Source organism: Psammomys obesus, unplaced genomic scaffold (genome assembly GCF_907164565.1).
Source record: "Psammomys obesus unplaced genomic scaffold, mPsaObe1.curated_primary_1811, whole genome shotgun sequence".
Lineage (NCBI taxonomy): Eukaryota > Metazoa > Chordata > Mammalia > Rodentia > Muridae > Psammomys > Psammomys obesus.
In genome coordinates this window covers 43,745,125-43,756,322 of record NW_026587216.1, presented here as the reverse complement: position 1 = coordinate 43,756,322, position 11,198 = coordinate 43,745,125, and the positions used below count along the sequence as shown (strand labels likewise).

General features: G+C 39.2%; 1 protein-coding gene across 2 annotated transcripts in view; it reads left to right on the top strand.

The window, feature by feature from the left end:
• Nucleotides 1-11,198, top strand: part of Slc26a7 (solute carrier family 26 member 7) — a 116,521-nt gene that overhangs the window by 87,266 nt on the left and 18,057 nt on the right. For both annotated transcript variants that reach the window (XM_055603507.1, XM_055603506.1), the window contains 4 exons: nucleotides 2,385-2,462; nucleotides 3,432-3,527; nucleotides 8,887-8,993; nucleotides 10,263-10,329. In XM_055603507.1, coding sequence (XP_055459482.1) covers nucleotides 2,385-2,462; nucleotides 3,432-3,527; nucleotides 8,887-8,993; nucleotides 10,263-10,329 — 348 coding nt within the window. The remainder of the gene's footprint in view (nucleotides 1-2,384; nucleotides 2,463-3,431; nucleotides 3,528-8,886; nucleotides 8,994-10,262; nucleotides 10,330-11,198) is intronic.

Genomic DNA, 11,198 nt, shown 5'->3' with positions numbered 1-11,198 from the left:
CCAACCAACCAACCAACCAACCAACCAACCAACCAACCAACCAACCAGCAGAAAACAAAGAGACAAAACCCCCAACTTGTATGGATCTGGATCCAGTGCAGGCTTTATGTTGCCTTCTGACACTTCAATTCTCTCACTCCATGATCTTGGATGAGCTACAATCGCTCTACATTTTTATTTTATTTTATTTTACAATTTATTCACTTTGTATCCCAGAGATAGCCCCCCTCCCTAGTTTCCTCCCAGTCCCAACCTCCCTCCCCTACAACTAATCCACTGAAAGGGGGAGTCCTCCTCCCCTACTATTTGACCCTAGCCTATCAAGTCTCCTAAGGACTGCCTTGATCCTCTTCCTCTGTGGGTTGGCAAGGTCACCCCTCCAGGGGGAAGTGATCAAAGAGCAGGTCATGTCAGAGACAGCCCCTTGCTCCCCTTACTAAGGAACTGCCTATGGGCTACATCTGAAGAGGGCATCTAGGTCCTCTCTATGCATGGTTCATGCATCAGTCTCTGCAGGTCCCCTTGGCCACAGATTTTTTTTTTTTTGGCTTTGATGGCCTCCTTGTGGGCTCCTGTCTGCTCTGGGTTCTTCACCCCTCACCCCTCTTCTTCCATAAAACTGCCTGGGATCTACCCAAAGTTTGGCTGTGAGTCTCAGCAGCTGCTTCAGTTCCCTGCTGGGTGGAGTCTTTGAGAGGACCTTCTATAGTAGGCTCCTATCCTGTTCCCCCTCTTCCATCCTGCTTCTGTGTGTCAGATTTTTCTAAGGAATGTTGACTTTAACTTGAGTTCATTTCAGTGCCTAGGAGTGAATTTGTTTGTGGGTATATCGTAAGTACTGGATTTGGAAAGTCCCAGGGAGAGGATGAATGTTGTTGACTTTTTACTGGAAATAAAGCTTAGCAGTTGGGGTATTTTCCTGTCCACTTACCAGCTAAAGCCTAGGTCTGTTCTAATCCATAAGAATGTCTGATGAGCTGAGTCATCATCTCTGCTCCTGTTTTATAGCCCCTCCTCCACCGGTATGTTCTTCAAAGGCAAGTTCAAGACAAGGGTTCATACTGGCCCAACTCTGGGTATGTTCACATGGATGCCAGCAGTTGTTACAGACCCATTTTGAGCCTCTTTCTTCACAGTCAGGCTTATATGGGTCTATCAGCTCTAGTAAATGCCACCACTTTTTAGATGTAAAGATCACTGTGTCAAGAAAATTGTATTTTATATAACCACAAAATCAATACATAAAGTATTTCTATCTTTCAAAATGAGCATTTCCTCATGTCTAATTATATTCAATTTTCAATGCCTACCTCCATCCCCTGACATACTATAATTTTTCTCTTTTAAAAGTTGTCATCGATACAAAACGGTATCATTTATGTCTAGATTCTCCTCTCACTAATGGTTTTTAATCCCTTACATGTTTGCTTTTCTGTTGCTGTTTGGAGGATGTTCCACAATCTCTCCATTCTTTCTGGGTCTACAGTAAGTTTGTGCATAACTCCATAGGAAATGGTCAAGCTGTTTTCAAAGTATCAGCAATGTGTGAGACCTTCAGTTCTTGCCAGATTCTAAAATTATTTACATATTTTTAAATCCAAGCCATCCCAATACAACAAGATTCTGCTTCACTTCTTCATGGTGGTGTTTTAAGTATATTTGAGGACCTGTGAAAGGCCTCTTAGGGTGTTAACTTGTTTTTATGATGTCTGGGACTTCTACTCCTGGGCATTCAGGTTCTCTGTCATTGCCGTAGGAGTCAGGGGTTTTGTATTGACCTTTGTCAGCAGGCTCTGTGGGATAGAACATGATACCAAAGACTTCCCCAGATTAAAAAATTAAGTCTGTTGCTGGCAGAGAGGCTGCTCCCGCAACCTCATCTGAGGACTTGCTCTCCAGAGTTCCTTGTGATGAACTTGGGTGGGGAGGAGGGAGGGAGAGATAGAGAGCAAGAGCACATTGGTGCAAATGCGGCATCTGCAGAGAAAAATCCCAGCCTGCAAATTTCTCAGTTGTTTTCCAAATGGTCCTCTAGGAGGAACAGGTGGAGTCAGGCTACAGGACTCTCCACTATAGGAGAGTGACCCTGGCCACTCTCACTCTCAACCAGCCACTGCAATGTGTTTTGTAAATGAATGGTGTCATGGTGTCGTGTGTGTGTGTGTGTGTGTGTGTGTGTGTGTGTGTGTGTGTGTGTAAAATTGTCTCATCGCTGACTTCTATGGTTGTACCAGTTTGTCAATTGTTAAATTTGATGTCTTTTCACTGCAAAACACAGATAAGGACAATCCCTGCAATTTAACAATGATGCACCCATTTGTTCTTGCCCCCTCTCCCATGGCTTTGAAATAACAATAGAGTTCTGTCTGTCTTGTGTTTTACAGGTGGCTTGTCTAATATCTTGCATTTTCGTCCTTATGGTCATCTACGCGATAGGACCTTTGCTGTACTGGCTGCCCATGGTAGAGTAGTGCTTTTTATGATATACTTCTTGACGTTTAATTAGAATTATTGTGCGTAAGATTCCTTGGGAGAATAAGTTCAATAATCTTAAATCTTTAAACCATGTTTTGTAAGTGAAGATTGGGTATAAGTAAGGATGGGAAAAAAAATACCACATCTGATGAGGGAAAAAGGGAAGGAAATGGTGACTGTCCTCTGGCCCGTCAGGGGCAACTGGAGACACTCTCCTGAAAAGTAGACTTTGGTTACTAGGGGTGTAGCTCCAAGGTAAAGTATCAACTGAACATGAATGAATTCCTTGGTTTGATGAGAAAAGGAGGCATTCAAAGAATTGTGCAGGAAGGGTGGGGCAGAGAAAGAGAGTGGACGCAGGATCCACCTGCACAGCGTAGACACGTCTTCTATATGGTGGGACTCTGAATGAGAGCTGGTGCTTCCGCCAACCCTTCGTGAACTGGGGCTCCCATGTGACCCCAGCTGCCATCCTGGTCTTAGCCTCTGGTGTTCTAACACTTAACTTTCCAAGGGAGAGTCATCATTTTCATAAGATGACCTTCTAATACTCAGTTTCATTTCTCAAGGATGTAAATAGCTATGAATCAAGGTGACTAACATTAGAACACCTGTAAAGAAATATAGAAGATGAATGTATAATTTCTGAAACAAACACCTACCAAATCTAGTAAAAAGAACATTCAGTCTTGAGATGCTCATTCCCTTAATTCACTCTCTTTCTCTTTTCTGCTCTTTAGACCTTTCATCAGTTTTGTCCTAGGATTTCCTAAAATTGATGTTGTCTCCCTAAAGCACACATAAGTTAATTTTAAACAAATATTACTTTAATCTAATTCATGACAGCTTTTTTTTCCTACAATTTACTTTAAAAACAACCAACAATACTTTGGTGCTTTTAAATTCACATTAAAATGTTTGTCTTGCTTCTTCCCCAACTTATTTTCCCTTTGCAGTGCGTTCTTGCTAGCATTATTGTTGTGGGACTGAAGGGAATGTTAATACAGTTCCGGGATTTAAAAAAATACTGGAATGTGGATAAAATCGATTGGGTAAGTAGCAGTTTGACCAGATATTTTCTTCTTTGGCTTAAGCACATGATACCAAATATACTCTAATACTTTCTTTGGCAGGAAATGCGCTTAACCGTTTGAGACTCGTGTAGACCCAGTTATAGTTTCACAATTTGAATGACGGCATGAACACAGAAGTTTGTCTTATTTTGATGAATATGTGGTTGGATAATTTTCAGTTTGAGCAGGTTGAAGATATCCAATTTAAATTTTGGATTGGTTTTGAAGGCAGAACTCACTGAAGAAATACACACCAATAAGTATGATGACTTGGGGCTGGAGAGATGGCTCAGTGGTTAAGAGCACTAGCTGTTCTTCCAAACGGACCATTGTTCAATTCCCAGCACCCACATGACAGCTCATAACTGTCTATAACTCCAGTTCCATGGATTCTGACCTTTTCATACCAATGCACAGAGAATAAACTTAAATAAATTATTAAAAAAGAAATATGATGACTTATGTGCATGAAAGCCCAGCATCAAATGTATGCAGCAGAGCTACACAGTAGCTCTCTCAATGGTGTTCACATTAATGCCCCAAAGTCTCAGAACTTGTTTTTTAAATGGATTAAACCATGGGGAGGATTACATTCATAAGATATCTCTGGGAACAGAACAGATTAGATAACACTAAACAATAAAAAAGCATGTTTTGGCCAACAGAACTATTTAGTGCACTTAGCTTCTAGCGAAACTGGTCTGTGTAAAAGCATTCCCAAATCACCCCTCTCTCCACAGTGAGTGAAGAATTTCATGAGTGGCCTCTGTTCACTCCAGACTGTGCCCATCATTAAAATGTCATGACCTTGTGTCCTCTTTTGAGCCTTTGTAAAAGGAATCTTTTGGGCGTCTACTGGTGCTTACTTTCATTATGTCGTTTCCGTGACCCTTCCCACAGCACAAGGCTGAGGGCATGAGGGGTGCAGAGACCCTCTTGACAACATTTTCTGCAAGGAGAAGGTGCAGAAACACAACTTCATTGTTCACCATGGGTCTTTTTTAAAAGATGTGAGTTCTTTTGCATGAGTCACTCACTTCTATTTTGTGTAATCATCAAGTAGTTTTCTAAGAATTCTCATGCAGTTTATATTCCCTGAACTATTTCATTTTGAAAAGAGTGATCATTTTATATACTGTAAGGACATTTTTAGGCTGTCTAAAATGCTTTCCCCTGAGGTCTTTCAGAGCTGGCTGTATTTTTGATAGATTGATAGATTAAATAGAAAAGTCATAGTCAATGTAACTCTTATATTTTATTTGAATTTGCTTCTCTAAATTAATACTCCATGATCTTGATTTTTCCTGCCCACACAGTTCAGTAGCTTTCTGTGGCTTAAGGTACAATATAAGATTTCCATGAGCATCATGGATGAACTCAAGTTTAGACTTCTTGGCTACAAAATGTTTCTTGTAACATGTATTTGAATATTGTTCTGCAAATTTATGTTCTACTCTCTTCTTAATGAACCATATACTTATCAGTATTATTTCTACTTTTCCTCTGTGCTGTGTCTGTAGCCTGGCCTCTGTATGCCCTATTTTGTATGTCTAGTTGTGTTTATCCTTCCTTACAATTTTAAATACTGTTTTTATGTAAATGCTATTTTTATTTACAATTACTTTCTTTAGTTTTTCCAGATTGCTTTTTCTCATCTATTTTTTTTTTCTTTTTTAGAAGAAATCTGTGTCCTGGGATTTTCATATGTATTGTTAGTTTTTTTTTTTTCTTTAACACATTCATTGTATGTCCAAATCTACTCTATGACTTTATTTCAGGTTTCTCTTTCTCTTCCTTTCATTGGCTAGGTCTCTCAGTGATTCCCTTAGGACAACAGTGGGATTGTGGTAGCAGCAGGAGATAGAAAGTAAAGAAGTGCAGCCCATAGTTCAGACTGTGTGAGGGATAAGAGTTTACCAACTCCTGATATCTGTGATATGTAAAGATATTTGGGCCTTTGTGGCAGAAATTGTTGCAGAATGCTGTTGGGACTTATTCTAATTAATGGAATTGCTTACTAATTTATTATTGCTTCACATTTAATAATTTTAGCTTTAAAGCAAACATGGGAAATTATTAATCACTTATAGATCCTGGCTTATAGAAGACGGTGCTATGGGCACAGAGCTCTTTTTATTTTAGCTATAACTATATAACCTGGAGTAACCATAGAACAGAAAGCAAAACAGGAGCGTGCTCAGGTGTTCTACACAGGAAATAGTAGGGCGCAGGTGCCGTAGAGAAGGAAATGAGAAAAACCAGTGGGGAGCTAATTGGGAGGAGAGGAGGAAGGACAATGCAGAGAAGAAGGAGGGAGGGATTTTAGAATGATACGTGAGCTCAGAAGGTAAAGGCAGGTAGATGGAGAGGAAGGAATAGTAAATTAACACCGAGGATGTTGGATAATGCTTCCCTCAAGAGCCATGAGTTATCAATCAAAAACCCAGTGCCAGGCGTGGGAAACCTCCCTTTGACTTGGTCAGGGAGTCCAAGAGACTCCCAGAATGATATGGCCTACTGTCATGGTGGTTGGTTGCCTCCCAGAGCTTGCAAGTCAGGCTCTATTGCTAAATATTCCACACCCTGCAGATATAGGTCTTGGAGGAACTGAGGTGGACGTGAACTGGCAGCCTTCTCCCTGAGGACTCTCAAAGTATCCAAAAGTACTATGCAGTTTGCCAGGGAGAAAAGCAACCAACACTCATCCAGCTGTAGAACCAATGACAGGCAATAATGACCAACATGACAAGATGTCCTTAAAGGCACAGTGATGGCGTTAATACCTTGGAGGTAATCAACAGCCATCTAGCTGAGCTTAAGGCCCACTCAACAAGAGGGCATTCATGCCTGTACTGTAAATGAACCAACTACCTGTGCTTAGCGAGCCCATAGCACCCATATCTGCCATTTTCCTAAATGAACAAAATCTTCGATAGTACCCTAAATCCTCGTTTTATGGCCACAGACAAGCAAAACTCTCACCCTTCATCAAAAAACCTCTTTCTGAGCTAGGTGAGGTAACGCACACCTGTAATCCCAGCACTCAGGGAGGCAGATGCAGGTGGATCTCTGTGAGTTTGAGGCCAGCCTGGTCTACAAAGTGAGTTCAGGACAGCCAAGGCTACACAGAGAAACCCTGTCTCAAAAAGTAAAAACAAAACAAAACAAGGAACCCAAACAAACAAAAAGCAAAAAACAAGAAAAAACAAAAACAAACCTCTTTCTGTTAGCAGGCAATGATGCTTACAGAAAGAAACCCACAACCAGTCAAAATATGGAAAAGAACGACTGTGGGGTGCTATCACCAGTTAGTGTGTCTGTAAGGCAGCTTATATACCTCAGGCTTAGGGAGAAGTACAGAAGAGAGGAATGAAATATTGTAAGAGCCAGAGGATCAGAATGAATGCTGGTAGCAAGCGTTCTCTTCATATGATAGAAAGTTTCACCTATGAAATCTCAAAAATACAGTTGTCTAAACAAGGCTTGCACCTGTCAACACCAACATAGGGGATTCTCCCAGGGTCATACACCTAGATGAAGACCTACAGACAATGAATGGCTGCCAAGAGAGGGAGAACCAGTCTCCAGCGCTGACCAGCTTGTTGGGTTATCCAAACCTCAGCCACCAGCCTTAAACACATATGAGCAACACTAAATGGACTGGAGGTTCTAGTTATGTGTGCATATAAAACAATAATAATTAAAGAAGAAGAGGTCATGAATTTGAGCGGGAGTGGGAAGATGCCACCTCCAGCTCCTCCTGAATCTATCTCCATCCACTACTTGCCAACTTCTTTCTTTGTTTCTCTCTCTCTCTCTCTCTCTCTCTCTCTCTCTCTCTCTCTCTTTCCTTATGTAGTTCAATTTGTGTTGCCTAAATGCTCTAAAAGTCAGGCTTTCCCCTGGAGTGTACTTAAGCTATCGTGGTCACGCCCATAAAGAAAACTAATTCTCCCTCTCCTAGGAGCTGTGAATTGCCAGAGACTGCTCAGTTAGGGGTGGGATTTTGTGTTTATCTCTCCCTTCTTTGTGTGGTTGTTTGTCTGGTTTAAACCTCCTCGCGTCTTGTGCATACTGTTACAAGTGGGGTGAGTCTGTAAGTGCAGTTGCTTTGTTCTGCGTCTGAAACAATTTTGTCGTGGCCGTCCACTGCCTCTGCTCTTACAATCTTTCCACTCCTTCTGAGATCATCCCTCAGCTTTAGGAGGAAGGCATGTGATACAGCCGTCACCAAGATTTTATGCTATTTTTAGGCTACAAACGGGCCTTTAATCTCACTTGTAGATAACATGAAATTATTTTTTGAGGTATTTTAAAATACTGCAACAGAAAGAAAACAAGTTAGAATTGCACACATAGAAACATAGAGTAGATTATTTGGGAAAATAATTTGTAAATAATTCTTAGTCTAGTATTTTATAAATATAGGATTTTGTGTTTAGAAGTACAACCTTTCTAGAGTGCATAAATTATTTTTGCTTCTGAAGCTATTTTCATCAGCAAGCTTAGAAATACCAGCTTTATATTATGAAATCTTGTTGAGATTATAATTTCAAGGGGTAGGTGAATTTACAATAAACTTAAAATTCTAATTAAAAGAGCTTTTTTTTTTTTCTTTTTAAAAACCTTTAAAATCCTTCTAAGAACTAAGTCATCCCTGATATTTTAGCTTTTATAGGAAGTGGTCCTTTATAAATAATGATCTTTCAGTTGTATAAAATTATGATCAATGTTGTTTTATTGAGTTAATTTAACACTAAGCTTTGAGAATATTTTATAGTAACAAACAAAATGAACCTTTCCATTTCTACTGCTAAGAATTGATGGAGCCATGTTCTGTATGTTCTTGTATTTCTGAGTTTCTGTGCACACTAAACAATATACTCTTGGGCTAGTGAGATGCCTAGTGGGTAAAGGCACTTGCTGCCAAACCTGATGACTTGAGTTTGATCCCTGAAACCCACATGCAGAAAGAAGAGATCCTACTCTAATAAGCTTTCATCTGGTCTTCCTTACTCCACTCACGTCATGGCCTGCTCACCTTTGTGCCCCTCCATCACACACACACACACACACTACAGAGAGAGAGAGGCAGACAGACAGAGACAGAGAGATAGGCAGAGAGATAGAGAGAGGGAGGGAGAAGAAGGGAAGGAGACAGAGATGAGCTGGGAGGGAGGCTGGGAGGGGGAAGAAAGGAAAGGGGGAAGAGAATAACAAGCAAGTAAATTTTTTAGAGATTTGTTCACGCAGTGTTGAATACAGTATAGTGGATTTGCAGTTGAAATGAGAAATGAGAAAGAAGTAGCCATGTCTTCTTTTTTCCGTGTTTCTTTAGGGCATATGGATCAGCACTTACATTTTTACAATATGCTTTGCTGCCAATGTGGGACTGTTGTTTGGTGTTGTCTGCACCATAGCTATCGTGTTAGGACGCTTCCCAAGGTAAGGCTTTATTAAAATACTCTGTTTTTACTCTAGAGCAAAAGACATGGTGTTAGAGTTTCTTTTATTTTTGTACAATATGTTTTGCTCTATAATTTCATATCTTATTTGTGTCTAGTGGAGAAGCAGGAAAAAAATTTGAGTATATATGATATAGACTAATATGGGTCATAATAAAGAGAACCATCAATATCATTACAAATCACTGAGATAAACCAACTTATAGGGACAGTTTTGTTTTACCTATGATTTTTGAGTTTGCTTTGGGCCCATAGTGGTTCAGTGCATCCACGATGGAAGTGCAGAGTGGAATAAATATGCTTGATTCTATGTGCCTGGAAAACAAAGAGAGAAGGGGGTCATGATGCCAACATCACATTCAAGGACACTTGCAGTGACCTAATTCTGTTTTATTATTCCTCAACTCTTAAAGGTTCTTCTGCCTTACATTCGTAGTATAAGCTGGCAACCAAGTCTTCAACATGTGGGCATCTGAGGACCATTTAAAATTAAGGCTGTAACAAATTTCATAACATCTATTAAAATAAATAAATCTCATGGTCACAGACTTTACTATGGCATTTAAAAACAAGTTAAAGGGTACAGTATTCAATAGGATGTAAGCTGGCATCAGTAATCATAATTTGGGGCATTATGTTACCATCTTTCCATTTTAGAAGCATGTCATTTGCTGAGACATGCCTTATTGCTTTGTCCTTTGACTGAAAATCATTAAGTCATTCAGCCACTTTGAACAGTTCTTTTCCTGTGTTCTCAGAGTTTATATACTAGTTGTCATACTCCATTCTCATGGATGACTTGGAATTAGCTACGAAATAATCTGAGCCTACAACCTTAAAAAGTAAAAACAAAATATAAAATATGCTTTTCCTTGTATAGAACCCTCAAATACAGATTATTATCTTGGCTTTTTGCCACTGAGTCCCTTTCTTTCTGATAAGATTTCATCAGACATCATATAGTCTTTGTCCCTTTCTCATTTTATAATTTTTATTAATCAGTGTAACTCTTACAGCTTGGACTGTGGGATTCTGGAGACTTAAATAAGATAAATTCTATTTATTAATTTTTAGTTAGATACCTCTGTTGTTTTTCTCTACTACAGAATATACTCACAAAACATACCAATATCTTACAGACAAACTACTCAATTTCTGATTTTTAATATAAAACAACCTGCTGCTTTTGATTCTTTGTTAATATAGTGATCAGGAGCTGACTTGTAACTTTTATCTGCTTCAAATTTAGGGCAAGGACTTTAAGTGTAACAAACATGAAAGAAATGGAATTTAAAGTGAAAACAGAAATGCATGATGTAAGTCTAACTTCCTTTTCTCTTTGTGCAAGCATTAACATTTGTGGATGAGACAGTTTTGAAAGGGTCATAAAATCGGATTTTGCTATTTGACAGCATCACCCTATTTTTAATAGGAATTGGTTTCCAGTGGTATACATGAGAGCACCACACCCGGCAATGTGCAGTGGGCACGCAAGAAGTCAGTAGAGAAAAGAAAATCTCTTTGAATTTAGGTTCTAATTAAATCACCCCATGGTTCATAGAATTTCAGTTCACAATTGACTTGGGGTGGAGATTACTTCAGGCATTTGAAAACTTCTTATCTACCACTAAATTGCATAAAATAAGCCAAGTTGATAGCCTTTTCTTCCTTAATGATGGAGAAAATGAGGGAATAGAAAAAAAAATAAGCCAAAGTCATTCACACAACGCTGTTTTAATAACCTACTCAGTGTTGGAGTGTGAATATGAGCGTAGGTACGCATGTATGAAATTCTCAAAGAATTCTTAAGATGTTATTTGAAGATACAGTAATACCTAATTATTAGCTGAGATTAATTAAACTTAACGTTCTATCTGGGATGCAAATAGTTGTGGAATTATGCACAGTGGCAAACTTCTATAAAAAAGGCAATTTACATAAACTGGCTGACCTTGCTCATGTGAAAGGGTGTCATGTAATAGTTTGAGCTGTGTTATCTTCTAAAATGTAGAGTTGTTCTTTGACAATTTCATACAGGATTGCTTTCACCCCTCTTAGCCTCCTCTTAACTTCATGAGCCTACCCTGTGTGTCACTTCACTCCCCTTTCCCATAATCTTTTTTGCTTTTCTTCTTTTCTCTTTCTTTCTTTCTTTCTTTCTTTCTTTCTTTCTTTCTTTCTTTCT